Here is a 13,926-nt window from a genome sequence, read left to right on the forward strand (position 1 = left end):
GAACAGACATTTGCTTTATGGCTACTACATCCTTATTATGTGTTCAGGCAGAATCACTGGTGGTCAGATAGTGTTAGTGTCTGACATCATTGCATTGATATTTCTTTTTTTCATTTTGTAAAACAGTTTCCTGTGCAAGCTGCCCACAGGTCCTCCATGGTCCTTTTATTTAAATTATGTTGAGCACCTTTTAACTTGTTCTTTGGTACAATATGTGAGATTTAAGCCACTATACCACTGGGTGATGTCTATGTCTTGCATCAAAGTTCGAATTTATGAAGATAATGACTGAAAACAAAGCTGCATAGCTACTAGAAAAATAATATATGGACTACAAGTCACATCTGTTAAAAATGCACCATGAAGAGGAAAACAACATACAGTATATAACTTGCAGCTTTTTATTATTTATTTTCATGCACAGACATGTCTTTCAAGCATTAGAACTGTCATTGCTTCAAGCAACTTTTCAATGAAAAGCTAACATTTGTATCTGGGTTGTATTAAAGGAGAAGTTCATTCATCCGCTCATCTTGTATACAGCTTTAAACAATGCAGGTCCAACCCTGGACAGCTCTCGAGTCTATTAGAGGACAAACACATATACACACACGCACGCGCGCCCACATGTGCATATCTACATATGCACACACGCAGGCAGAATCACCAGTAAGCTTCAAATCACTTGGAACCAATGCCAAAAGGAAAACCAATGTAAGCATATAGAATTTCAATCTCCACACTCAGCCACTACACCACAGGGCAGTCCAGGGCAAGTTGGTCATTTAAATTAGATGTATCTTCTATTCATTCAGCCTGTATTACAGGTGATAGTACACCTTTCTTTATGAAAGCCTTCTTCAATATAGTGTAGTTACACCTAAATACTCCTAAAAGGATCTCAGACATCAGATTTCGATACAGTTCGTGTTCTAAATGCTTGAAAGATACAGGATACTTGCTGATTCCTCACAGTTTATAATTATATCCCCACTGTTTGATACGTCTCACCAATTTGTGCGACTTGTCTTCAGCTCATCACAGACTCAAAGCTCACAGCTCAAACACAAAGCACAGAGCCTCATCCGGCCTATCTGTACAGTTTGTAATAGGGCCGCTTGTCTACACCTTTCTTTTATATGTTGAAGCTGTGTGTGTGTGTGTGTGTGAGTGTGTGTGTGTGTGTGTGTGTGTGTGTGCGTGTGTGTGTGTGCGTGTGTGTGTGTGCGTGTGTGTGTGTGTGTGTGTGTGTGTGTGTGTGTGCGTGTGCGCGTGCCTGCATGCGTGCGTGTGTCTCGGTTGACACAGTATGTTGTCAGCAGTAATCTCAACTGCTGCTCATCAGCGACACGCTGTGCGCGCGCGTGTGTGTCTGTGTGTGGGTGTGTGTGTGTGGGCTTGTGCACGTCAAGAAGGAGACAGCGAGGAGCTGCTGAGTCACCATGGCGACTGGCTGGGCAGCCATGATGAGATTTTGTTAACAGGTTTGGCAGCGTGAGTCTGAAAAATGAAAAGCATTTCAAGTCGCCGCCCGATGTGTGTTTTGATTTTTCACTTTGCTATTATTATTTAATCAATGAGAAGGTCTATTTTCTCATGTATCACATAAACTATTCATATAGCCGACTCCTCCCCTAACAAGAGCGCTCCTCTGCTGCAGAGTTTTATCAACAATATAAAGAAGGATAAAAAAAGACCCTCCGGCGTGATGTAACCCAGGCTTAAGTGACATGACCATCTCTCCCAAAGCCGACATCTCTGGACTGGCTAATGGACTCACAGACACATTTCAGCTGTCTAGATTGTTCCCCTCTAACTAAATTAGGATAGTCATTTATTCTCAGTGTGTTCCAGCCTTGTCATCGGAGACGTTGACTAACACGATGAAAGATGTGGTCCGTCATTATGGGAAGTCTTCCTCTTTGTCGTCTAACCCCACAGATAAAAAATAATGCTGATCGTCTCAGCTGGGTATAAAGCAGACAGCAGACTCTAATGGTGTCTCGTTGTACTGTTCCCCTCGAAGATGCACTCAGCACAGTTTTTCACATTTGTATTGTCTGTAATAACATCTTTTTATAGGAATTATCTGAAGTAATGCTGTAATGATATTTGATACAAGTATTGTCATTCATGGGAGGAATTCTGTCGCGAAACACAAAGCTGTGCTCTGTTTTAAACATCGTTCTACTCTCACTTATTGCTGTCTGACGCTTGACACCACAGTCAAACGTCTCCAGGAAATCACAACTGTTGCATTTGACCTCATCACACAGAGGACTGCCTGTGTTTTCTCAATATGAATGAATAGTGACCTTGCCCTCGGTGCCACTGGTCTACCTTCACTGCAGTGGAGCCAAGGTCTGTACGACCGAGTGTGGAGAGTGTCCGGTGCTTCACACTCAACTTTCAGACCATTTTAACTCTGCTATCTTAGTGCTCATAGCACGCTGCATTGAATAGACTTAATGCAACATGACTGTGCTTAAGCACTCAAGATTAAGTGTGCCATGATGTAATCTGAGACGTTCTTTTATACTGGACATAAAAAAAATAGGTGTATGGAAATGTATTTCTGGATTGAAGTGTTTTATAAAATGAAATTTATCTCCTTCTTTCATTGAGTTCGGCATTTTACTGATATATATTTCAGGGCGCTAACATGCCTCGCATTACTCTGTTATCCTTCCACTTGCTGCACCCCCACTGCCTTTTGAACTGTGCATGAACCCTTTGGTAGGCTGGACAGCAAAACTGAAAGCTGCTGTGTTGTCTTCCCCTTGCCATCTTGAATCGCCATCGTTGAGTCTGAGTTGCAGAGAAATCTCGAAGTGCTGCTCCGGCAGACGTGTGCCTCCGACAGGGCTGCATAAACACTGTTTGGACTCATTATACTTCAGCAAAAAGATAAAAAGGTCACGGCTGCGTTGCAGGCTGCAATCCTCAGAAATAATAATAAATGGTTGATCAATATCAAGCAGTTGGAGTAGAGGAAATAAACACGGGTGTATAAAATAGTTAAATATGTTTTATATGATATAACATCATGCTTTTCTAGCCAGCCACGATTGTATGAATGGATGTGATTCTTGTTGCGTTTCCAGTTGCCAACAAGCACAATGAATGCAAGGAGTAGCTCCGAGGGCCACTTTCTTCTCCATTCACTGCTGTTACATCATTAGGACAGATTTGGATATTGTACCGTGAGTCATGGTGCAGCTGAGCTGACCTGCCGAGCTCACACGGGTCCTACTGTGGAGCAGAAATTCAGTTTTCCTTCTGTGGTGGAATGATAATTCCACATCTGATTGGTGTGTGCAAAAAGCCACCTCACATTCAGTCCTACATTTCCCAAATGTCATTACTATTGTTATTTATTTATTTATTTTTACTTTGTCTGTTCACAGATTGTGGTAATAACCCCACATTACCAGTAATTAGTTGCTTTGTATTTGTCATGAACCATTTTCTCCCCTGTTTATGCACATTACCTTTTCTCTTTTCAGATATCATCCATCACAAGTCATATATTTTTCCCCATACTTGTCTCATGTGCAGTCCAATATGATGCTGCTGACTCGTGTTTTTTGAGCTGTTAAAATTCACATGTTCAACATCAATGTAATTTCAGTGAGTGATGCTGCAGATTGCATTCACCAAAAAAACCCAAACCAAATAATCTTAAACAAGACACTACATCGAATAAAATGATCCTATTAGCCTTTAACTGTCATGTGCTGTCATATCACTCAGCCTGTGGTTCATATGGTCAAAACCAAACACAAGAAACAAAGGCGTGTTTGCTCAAGATGCTAAAACCGATTTGTCCGAGATGTGATTGACCACTGGCTTCACACGCAATCTTTATCAAGATATGTCCTCTGTGTAATGAGTCCTAATCCGCATTGTCAATGAACAGGAAGTGTCCAAGCTCAAAGTCAATTCTACATTTTTATTTTTTTTTGCAGCTTTTGCTTGCTGTGTTAGACGCAGAGTTAGCTTTGTGATCCCATTACACTGTCGATTGATTTTATACCTCAGAGTGCCATTTTTCTGCGTATGTGCAGTAATTTGTTTCTTGTCAAGGCCAGGTGGAAATGTAATCACTCCTTCTATATCAGCACCTGAGGCACTTCCTCTGGACACCTTCTTGTTGTCTTCCTGCATAAATTGCTGTTGGCGTGTCGCTGTGCCTCGGCGCTCACATGAGGATTTGTGGTAATGATGAGTTCTTTTTTTAGATGCTATTTTTTTTACCTTCCGTTCTTGCCAACAATGTGTGTTCCTGTTAAGTTGCCTCAACGTCTCATCTTGGTGAAACAGTGCAGGTAAAATATTTGTGAGCACGAAAGAGGACCAACTCGTTTCTCACTGAATTGTGGCGCTTTAGCAATTGTGTGGGTAACCACCAGCCTCTGCAGAATCATGTGTTTCTAATGGTGAATAAAAATAAAAAAAATGTTTAGGTAAACAGAGCACAGTAAAATCAACAAGGCAGACTTCATAATGTTTCATACAATGTATTGATTTTTGATGCCCCTTAGATATCACATCCCTGAAATGAGACTAAAGTAAGTTTCACAGGTAGTTATTATCAAATAGACTGAAGCGAGAAGGACATGTAGTGCAAAGAGAAAATAGAAAGATAGATGGGTGGATGGAAAAATGTGTTTTTTACAGTACAAATTTCTAACCTTTAAAAATGTTTTTTTTAAAACAAAATGTTTGTTTACTCTCAATAAAGCCTCCTCTTCTCCATCCACCCCTCTTCATTCAATGAAGGGTCACAAAGGCTAGAGCCAATCCCAGCTGACACTGGGTGAAAGGCAGGGTACATCCCTGACGTGCTGACAGTCCATTCACAGGGCTCCTATTCTACTAATGGACATTTTTAAATCTCTTAATTATTTTCGGATTATTCCAAAATTAACTCTTTGAATGGAATTAAAAATCTATAAAGTTAGATTTAATGCTTCACATGTTTGAGTGTGTATCAATCTTTTCCATTTTTGTTCAGAGTAATGAAATAAAAACCATCGTTAAACGTTTGATTCTGAAGAGAAGCTTATTTTTTTTCTTTCTTTTTTTTTTTAGCTTGGTGGTCTGCAAAACCATTTTCTGTAGTGTTTAACTGTTTGCAATATGTGCTGCCAATTCAGCAACGGGTCGGCCAAAGTTATGTAAAAATAAAAATCTGCGTTGACACACGCACGCGCCCGCGCACACACACGCACACACACACACACACACACACACACACACACACACACACACACACACACACACACACACACACTCTTGTATCATGGTGGTACGAGTGAAGTGCTTGATTTCCTGCCAATCGGTGGCCTTTGTGTGCGTGTGATTGCGTGAGAACTGTGAGTGTTTGGGAGGATGAGATGATTACGTAGCAGACGGTCGGGTTCAGCGAGGGAGAGGTGGCGGATGCTGGAGCAGTGGATTGTGGGTACAGAAATGGTTCATAATCCCTCAGTATGCAACAGCTGGCTCACCCAACAGCTCTTCATCAGCATTAAAATCATCATCATCAACATCATCATCATCATCATCATCATCATCCTCTCTACCATTCTTCCTATTGTCTTCTTCACAAGCCTGGAGACACAAAACAGCCTTAAAAAAAAAAATCCAACAGTTATACATTAGAATAGAAATATGTTACCACCATATCTTACTGGAGTGTATTTCTATTAGTTTAAATATGTGTTATATCCTTATTCAATTCCAATTTTTAGGTAATCCAATTTTTATCAAGTTTTTTTTTGTTTAAAATTAGACGTTTTGGATCATACTACATAAGTTACTTGTTTTCTCATTTGTTTCCTGTTTTGAGGAGATTCTGTTTCAGTATATTATAGTCACTGGTTGATTGATGTATGATGGCACGAATCACATAATTAGATTAAAGAAAACTTCACTAATTAAAGCAAAACTTCACAGTTCGGATTGAGGAAAAACAACAAAGAGCCCTAAGTCCAGGTCACTGAATATTCGGGCTTATGAAACCTCTCCAATAAAGTGATAAATGTTACAGAATAATACACTAACAGTGACATGGAGGTTAGGACGTTCCTATTTAAGGCTAACTTATCATTAGATCGGATTGACGAAATCGCGTACATCCTGAGCAAGAGATTAAAAGGGGTGTTTGATTAAAACCCAAGTTATGTGATCGTACCATCGATGCTGACGTGCTCAGGAAAATTGCAAAACACATCCGAAGGCAATAACAAGGCTGAGTGGATTTTTAATTGAGGAAAAAAACAAGTGGAGACAGGACCATTGTAGAGGTAGGAACCCAAAGTGAGAGTGGATGTTGAGGTGTCCACTGTACTGCGTCCGTCCCCTCAAACAATGGCCCACAGTCTTACTGAAAGCCTGCTAACACTCTACTGTATGTCCTCATCCTGGCCCCTTCCACTGTGTGTGTGTGTGTGTGTGTGTGTGTGTGTGTGTGTGTGTGTGTGTGTGTGTGTGTGTGTGTGTGTGTGTGTGTGTGTTTCAGTCGCAGGACAATGACAGCTTGTTTGCCGGGAGTGTGGATGGAGGGATAAACAGAAACGGGGAGCAGAAAGAAAGACGAGTTTGTTCAGGGGTCATGCTGTCTCAGTGTTGGGCTGCTCTGTCTGTTTCATGTTTATGGCTTTAACAGGTTGCCCCCCCCCCCCCCGGAGTAACTCACAAACTTTAAATCCTTCATTCGTTTCAGTGCTCGATGCAGCTTTTTGCTGAAATCCATCAAATCACTGCAATAACAATATTTTGCTTCCTCGATAACTTTATTGTCAACGTTCGATCGAGATCTTTGTTGGAGTTGTTTGTCATCTTAGTCGGCTTCCACTTTCAATCAAGGTTTTTGATGTAATTGTTGGCCTCCATGAGTCTGTCCTTCCTACCTTGAACCTCAGTTACAAACCAACACTTCAGGCTGATTATACAGCTTTGTATGGAGCTGCATCCATCATTTACTGTAAATAATAACCAGAGCCTATTAGATTTGGTGCAGTTATATACTTTGCACTAGTCTATTTCCCATTTTGTCTTTCACCCCAGGTGTATGTGAATCTAAAGACATTAACCTCCATAAGTGTTTTGTTTTTTTTTGATCCCGACCAAAGTTGTAAAAAAAACAAACAAACATGTGATTCAGTTTGTTATTGCAGCAGATATTCTCTGACATGACTTTTCAACTAAATACAACTCAGTGTATGCCTCAGGGTATTTTGTGGTGATAATTTCACAAGCACCAGCATCTTTGAAATTGAATGAAGTTGCAGGAATCCCTCCAATATGCACATTGGTTACAGTTGTATGCTTGCTTGCAGGAATAAGCAGCTTTTGTAACCTGTCATGTCGTCCACTTGTTTTGTTTAGAGCTCTTTGGGCTTCACTGCATCCAAACTCCAATCAGTTTAAATCTTCTTGAATGGATTTTCTCCTCCCATGTCGTTTGCAACCAGGGCTCATTTTGATACAAACAAAACAAACAAGGGTGAAACGCAACCTCCATTTCTCCAATGTTACTGCTGTAGAACTAACTATCCCTCTTCATTTATCAGTTAATAGTAATGCATGGCATGCATTCTTGCTGTCTATATTGTATGTTTTGTAAACCACCAAAAACACACTTTACTAAAAGCATATCAACAAGACATCATCTTTCAATAAGTAAGATAGTAGTCTTGAAATTTAACACTTGCAGACATGCATTTTTAAAATATTTTTTTAGATTTGTCATACTGAACAGCATAAAGAGAAAGACAGTGAAGATTCATCTGTTCTTGTGGTGATTACTATTTTTGCTGACTTAATCTGAGAACAGTCTGAGCTGAGTAATCGTACTGCTGCAGATTTGAATCAGCAGGTCTTACACAAGTGAGAAATGGTGTTTAGGACACAAACATTATGAGCTGCGTTTATTGTGACACGTAGGAACCATGACTGGGTAATAAAACCAGCAAAGAATTATGAGTGATCTCGCCATTTTTCTTTTTTCTTTTTTCTTTTTTTTCCTCTTCAGTAACAGGACTATGGACCTGAGCCTGCGAGATGCCCTGGGTGGTGGTGGAGGAGGTGGAGTGCAGGGAGGGGCTCCCGCTGAGCCCCTGCTGAAGAGAGACTTCATGTCCACGCTGGAGAAAGAAAGCTACGATGACAAGGTGGGGGAGACGGTCTCCAAGAGCGACTATCGACCCTTATTGGACGGGAAGGACACCAAGAGCGGTGAGTGGCGAGTGTTCGGCAAAGACGCGCCCACAATATGGCAACCAGCAGATACTTCTGTTGCTGTGACGTTGAACCCTGTGGCGTACGTCACTTCGTCTGATGGAGGTCAGACTCCAGTTGGCTGGTCCGCATTGAGGAGAGTCGGTGGCTTACATGCTTTGGCATGAAACATTATTTCTCATACAGAAATGTATTTAGTGGCACCCAGTGATGTTTTTTGAGCTCTCAACCACACCTTCCAGGTTCAGTGTTTGACAGGATTTATGTTATTCCCACTTAACTCGCAAAGATCCACCTACATTTCCCATATTTCAAGTTCACCACCTCTTGGAATCAGCTTTATTTTGCACGATTGATAAACTGACACAAATATAAAGAATATCTCATAGCATATCATTTATTATGCAGTATTATTATGCTTGATAAACTCTCATCTTATGCTAACCTTTCATTAATTGAACATTGGAGACGTGTGCGACAGAAGGAAGGGCTGAATCTGAGAGATTAAGAGTAAGTTATGGTCGGTTAAAAAAATGTTGAACTGCAGGATTTTCGGAAGAGGAGAAGAGTGAGAGATGGAAAATAAGGGAGCCATCCAGGCTGGAGAGTTAAATAGAGCAGACACAAAAGCCCTGTAGACACACAGAGGCATGGATTATTATAGCCTATAGAGGGGGACTTGTTCAAACTTCAAGGGGAGGGGGAGTCATTTGTGCGAACAAGAGACTGCAGTAGTATTCCTTCTTTTTTTTTTTTTTATTCTAAGGAAGCATGCACTAAACTCTTTTCACATTACTCTGTTAATGCCTATTGCATTCCAACTTGTTGCAGCTTTATGAAAGATGAATGGGATATATTTCTCTCTCGCAAACCTCCCGATAACTGATCCAAAGTCCATAAAGACACATTATCTATGATAAACACTGAGGCTACAACTATGTTATGATGTTATAACAGTCAGACTTTAAGAATTAGTCCTTCCACAGTACGAAACCTAGATCTCTTTTCAGGTGACACGTAGTGAAAATGATTATTTAACTACTGTTCTTTGTTGCTTTTCTAATCACCATTCACAATCTCACAACCGAACTTTGGGTGTCACCCAAGTTGAAACTTAAAATTGTTTGGATTTTGAGTCATAAACAGTTTTTTGGATCGGTAACAAAATAAGATCAGCTGAAAGCCTTTCACTTCGTTTGATTTCATGTATTGAAAACGTTTGATTTTCTCAACTTATAACTGTGACATGGACTTCAAATCCCAATTTTGAAGTTGCATTATTGAACCTTCTTTGACATGACCGGTACTTTCATCTGCTTTTATGCATCCTCAGTTATCATTCTTTCTTCGTTTCTTTATTGGAAATCTGGATTAGGATTAAGGGGTTTCCAACATTTGGATGGCAAGAGTAGCAATAGAGTTTAAAAGATGATTCTGACTATAGGAATGGACCTTGCTATTAATTCACAATTGTCTAACCACTTGTGTAAAGATGTGATTTGCACTGATCATCTTATAACCTACTTTTACTCATTAGAGTTCGACCCAGCATGAGACGTTGATCTGATTTTATTTTTTGTTATTGTTTAAATTTTATTTGTTTGTTTTTTTCTTTTGTTGCCGATTTAGTTGTATTTGATAGTTTTTATAGTTGTACTCCAGATGTACAACACTATATTTCAACATTGTTGTGTGACGGCACTTTATAAATGAAGATAGTATGGCATTAATCACAGGTCACAACAAAACAGACTTGTTCTCTACAAATCTGCTCTCTAAAGCTTGTGAAGACCACAGCTGATGGACAAAACTGTGAAAGCGGTGCACCGAAATAGTTAGAACGTGTAATATTGTTGTTGAGTATTGCGATTCCACTTTGACTTGTGATAAGTAAACATTTCAGGGAATTATGTTAACGTCTTTGGAATTTGTACTTCAAATTAACAGGTTTTTTTTTGGTTGCAACAGCAAAACATTGATCGAAATAGTTTTTGTGCTTGTATTTTTCCTTGGTTTGCCATTTAGTTTCTTTGTTTATTGTGCTTCTGACTGCTGCCACCATGTATAATATAATCTTAAAATAATGAATCAAATTACAATCTCTAAGGAAACTAAGTAGAGTTTATTGCAGATCAATTTTTTTGTGATATGTATGTTTTTAATGTCAGTGTCAAGCTGATGATAAATGTGGGATCTATCATGCAGACTTACCAGATTAACTTTGGCCAAGAACTTTTAATACAAGACCAAAATGATTAATTCATGCACAAATGAGGCATATGTTTATTTTAGCTCTCATGCACTGCAAATGTAATACTTTGAACATGTGCTTCCGTAAGTAGTTGTTGCTGCTGGTTATCACAGAGACAAGTTGTGTTAATAATTAACGTTGTTTTCGGCAGTGTCACATGCAGGATACAGATACGTGTTTGGGCCGTTGGCTGAATTCAAATGAGTGGAAATTAAGGGATTGTGTGGTTTTGAGTCATCAGTCCATTAATAGTCCTGAACCTCTGCTTACTGCACAATGAATCAAGCTTCTCATATTATAATCAACAAAATAATCAGGATATGTTGCTTTTTTGTATACCTAAATCTGTCTTTGCAGGGTTGTTTTGTTATTATTTCTGCCCTCTTCTTGTCTTTCAGGCTGTATCCTCATTCTATGTCTGTTTCTTTAGCTCTGTTTATCTATTTCTTTCTTTTTCTCTTCGTCTGTTTCTCCCCTCGGTCTCTCGTTTCCTGTCAGTGTGACACTGTGTCAGCCTGGAGAGACAGTGCTGCATTACCATCATTACCATCACACACACACTCGCGCACACACAATTAGCTTCCAGCCTGTGGCACACGATGGTCTGTCGGGTTGAATATTAACCTGTCTCGTTGTCAGGGTCTGACACACAACCGTCAAGAAAGCAGAAATGGCCAAAAAAACTCTGCCGCACTAGCAGATGAACCTAAAAGACAAAGTTTTTATTTTGATTTCAGAAGTTTAAATCATCATAATCACGTGATTATCTGCTGCTGTGTTAATCAAAGAGTAAAAAGCTCAAGTAGATTAGCTGTAACGCTGCTCGATTTGTAATAATTTACAACGAAAACACACATGAGGAAACCTGTGAAGGTAGACAGAGTGATTAACTAATGGAACAAAGTAAAACAAATGCACAGGTTTGAATCCCACAGGTTACCAATGTGGCTGACTATCAAGAGGATGGGTTAAACGCAGAGAAGGAATTTCCCCATGGGGAATAATACAGTATCATTTTTTTATTTCTTAAGTACGTATATTACATGGTGTAAATTGTACCTGAGGATGGGTAAAATTCCACACCTTACTAGAACATACTTAGAAAGTGCTCATGCAGATGCCCAGAGTAATATCTTATTTCAATAATATATGTGTATTTGAATTTATTACTTTCACAGCTGCGTTTGTGTATTTGTTTCTTGTGAAAACATTAAGTACATTTGTTTATAGTTTTGGTTTATTTCTTGATTTGTGCCAAATAATTTCAACGGAAGACTATTAGGGGTCACTGAAGAAAAAAACAAATCAGAGGTAACTTTTTTTTTTTTATTGTCACACCTTGATAAAAAAGTCAAAAATCAATGTCGAGATTTTACAGAAGCAGAGCACTGAAGAAAAAAAATTGCCTGTGGATAATGAAATAGTCACATTCAATTACATAATTATGACTATTCTGAACATCTAATTTTTCACTGGATTTCCTTGAAGTCCGAATACTGATGAAAACTGCACTGTGTTTATGAGCTAAAGCCTGTTCTGAAGTAGAGTTTCACCAGTTCATTTAACTGCCTGCTATGCATTTTGTAGAAGAGGTCAATGCACTGACTATTTAGACTTTCTTTCAAAGTGCATGAGGATTTTTTTAAATCTCCAATTATTTTTTCTTCAGTGGCCCTAATACTCTTACGTACATAGCAAATATCCCCCTTTCTATTAATTTAAAACTGGCTGTGGATACCTTCATTAACCTACTGAATATGTATGATACAACATGAGTACGATATGAAATGAATAATCTAGAGTCTCAGGACTCTCACCCAAAAAAAGCATCAAGCACTTTTCTTATGAATGGTAAGAGTTGCAGTATTTACACTTTAAAATGACTAAAATGACTAAACTCGCCAATACTAGCATCTATTCTTACTGAGCTACCTTACTGACTCCATTTCAATTTCCTGCCTTTGTGAGCAAAATATTTTGCAAAATGCCAACACTGGCAGTCGTTCAGCCCTGGGTGCGACTCTCCTCCGCTCATCGTTAGTTATATGATTAAATGTTGCTTGTCTTGCTCAAATAAACGAAGAACATTGTGCAACGATGACATTTTTTCCGCATATACATTTTCATTCTATAAATTTCAAGTCACTTTGAGTTGATTTGGAAATCTCCAACTTATGTGTTCGATAGTCTTTATTTAGCTCTTGTACTGTATGTTGTTAGAAATATACATTAGGATAATGAGATCAGACAGGGGGTGGTGATGGCGGACAGACCGTACAGCAGCACACAGATGAGATCGTGTTGATGGGTGTGAGAGTTGTGAACCTAAACACAGATGGCACATCAGACTGAGTTGCGTGCGTGCCGGCTCTTCTTTTTTTTTTCTTCTTTTTTCTAAAAAAACCCTTTATGATAAACCATCAGCCTGTCGTATCGTGTCACACAGTCACTGACATATCATGCACAGCTGGTATGATCAACCAGAACACATCCTTGGGCTCTACGAGTGCCCTTGTATCCTTCATGTTTATATTTCCTCAGCCGTGATGTTCAGAGTCAACATCCTTAAGGGGACAAAAAGCCAAGGGTTTCAGGGTTAAGGTTCAAAATTAGGTCAGTTAAAGTTTGTCTAATGTCCTTCGTATTAATAGAAATAATACTGTGTGTGTGTTCAAGAGTTTATTTAAAATGCTGGTGACTACTTTTGGCCTTTCGGCTCCACACTGTATGCGCCATATGGGTGTTCTTGTATGACACTGAACATCAGAACGTGTCTGACAGCAGATGTTTGACCACAGGGTTTCTCAAATGTTTTCATATCAAAGATCCTTGACATGCAAACCCTACAAACTCACAAGTATGATGAGTTTAACAACATCGAGTGAAATCCGTCTGGGCTCTCTCCGTTACATCTTTCGACATTTTCAAGTTTGTCATTGTGGATACCTCATGTTCATGATAATATTGATTCATACTAAAACTACGGTAGCGTACGGCTCCTGGAGTCCACACAGATGAATAATATGGTTCAGTAAAGTCTAACTAATTCATATGTTTGTGTTTCTCAAATGAAAAGGTGGGTTTCAATTCAAAATAAAATCATTGTGTCTTTTCCACTAGTAATGTTGAGTTGTAGCATTATTTGTATATTCTTAATAAAAAGGAAAAAAAAGTTTGTCAAGTTAGATTTGGGAGCATCTCAATGAGGATATTTGATGGATGGATCTTTCAATGCATTTCACTATGATAATAAATTAACCATTTGATACGCTATTCTTGATTCTATCACCTTTAAATTGTCATATTGAAACAATCCTGCTTCATATTGTAGATACAGATGGAGACTATCAACCCAAGGTAGCATATTGCAGTGATTAGAACTTCTCTATAATACATTATTGCTGCTTTATGGGATATTTAAAGGATTT

General features: G+C 39.0%; 1 protein-coding gene across 1 annotated transcript in view; it reads left to right on the plus strand.

Moving 5' to 3' along the window:
- The first annotated feature begins 8,041 nt into the window (after positions 1-8,041).
- LOC308135033 (uncharacterized protein) overlaps positions 8,042-13,926 on the plus strand; it is a 61,931-nt gene continuing 56,046 nt past the window's right edge. The window contains exon 1 of the mRNA XM_080502907.1: positions 8,042-8,244. Coding sequence (XP_080359033.1) covers positions 8,052-8,244 — 193 coding nt within the window. The 5' untranslated portion in view covers positions 8,042-8,051. The remainder of the gene's footprint in view (positions 8,245-13,926) is intronic.

This window comes from Blennius ocellaris (assembly GCF_963422515.1).
Source record: "Blennius ocellaris genome assembly, chromosome: 10".
In the NCBI taxonomy this organism is placed as follows: domain Eukaryota; kingdom Metazoa; phylum Chordata; class Actinopteri; order Blenniiformes; family Blenniidae; genus Blennius; species Blennius ocellaris.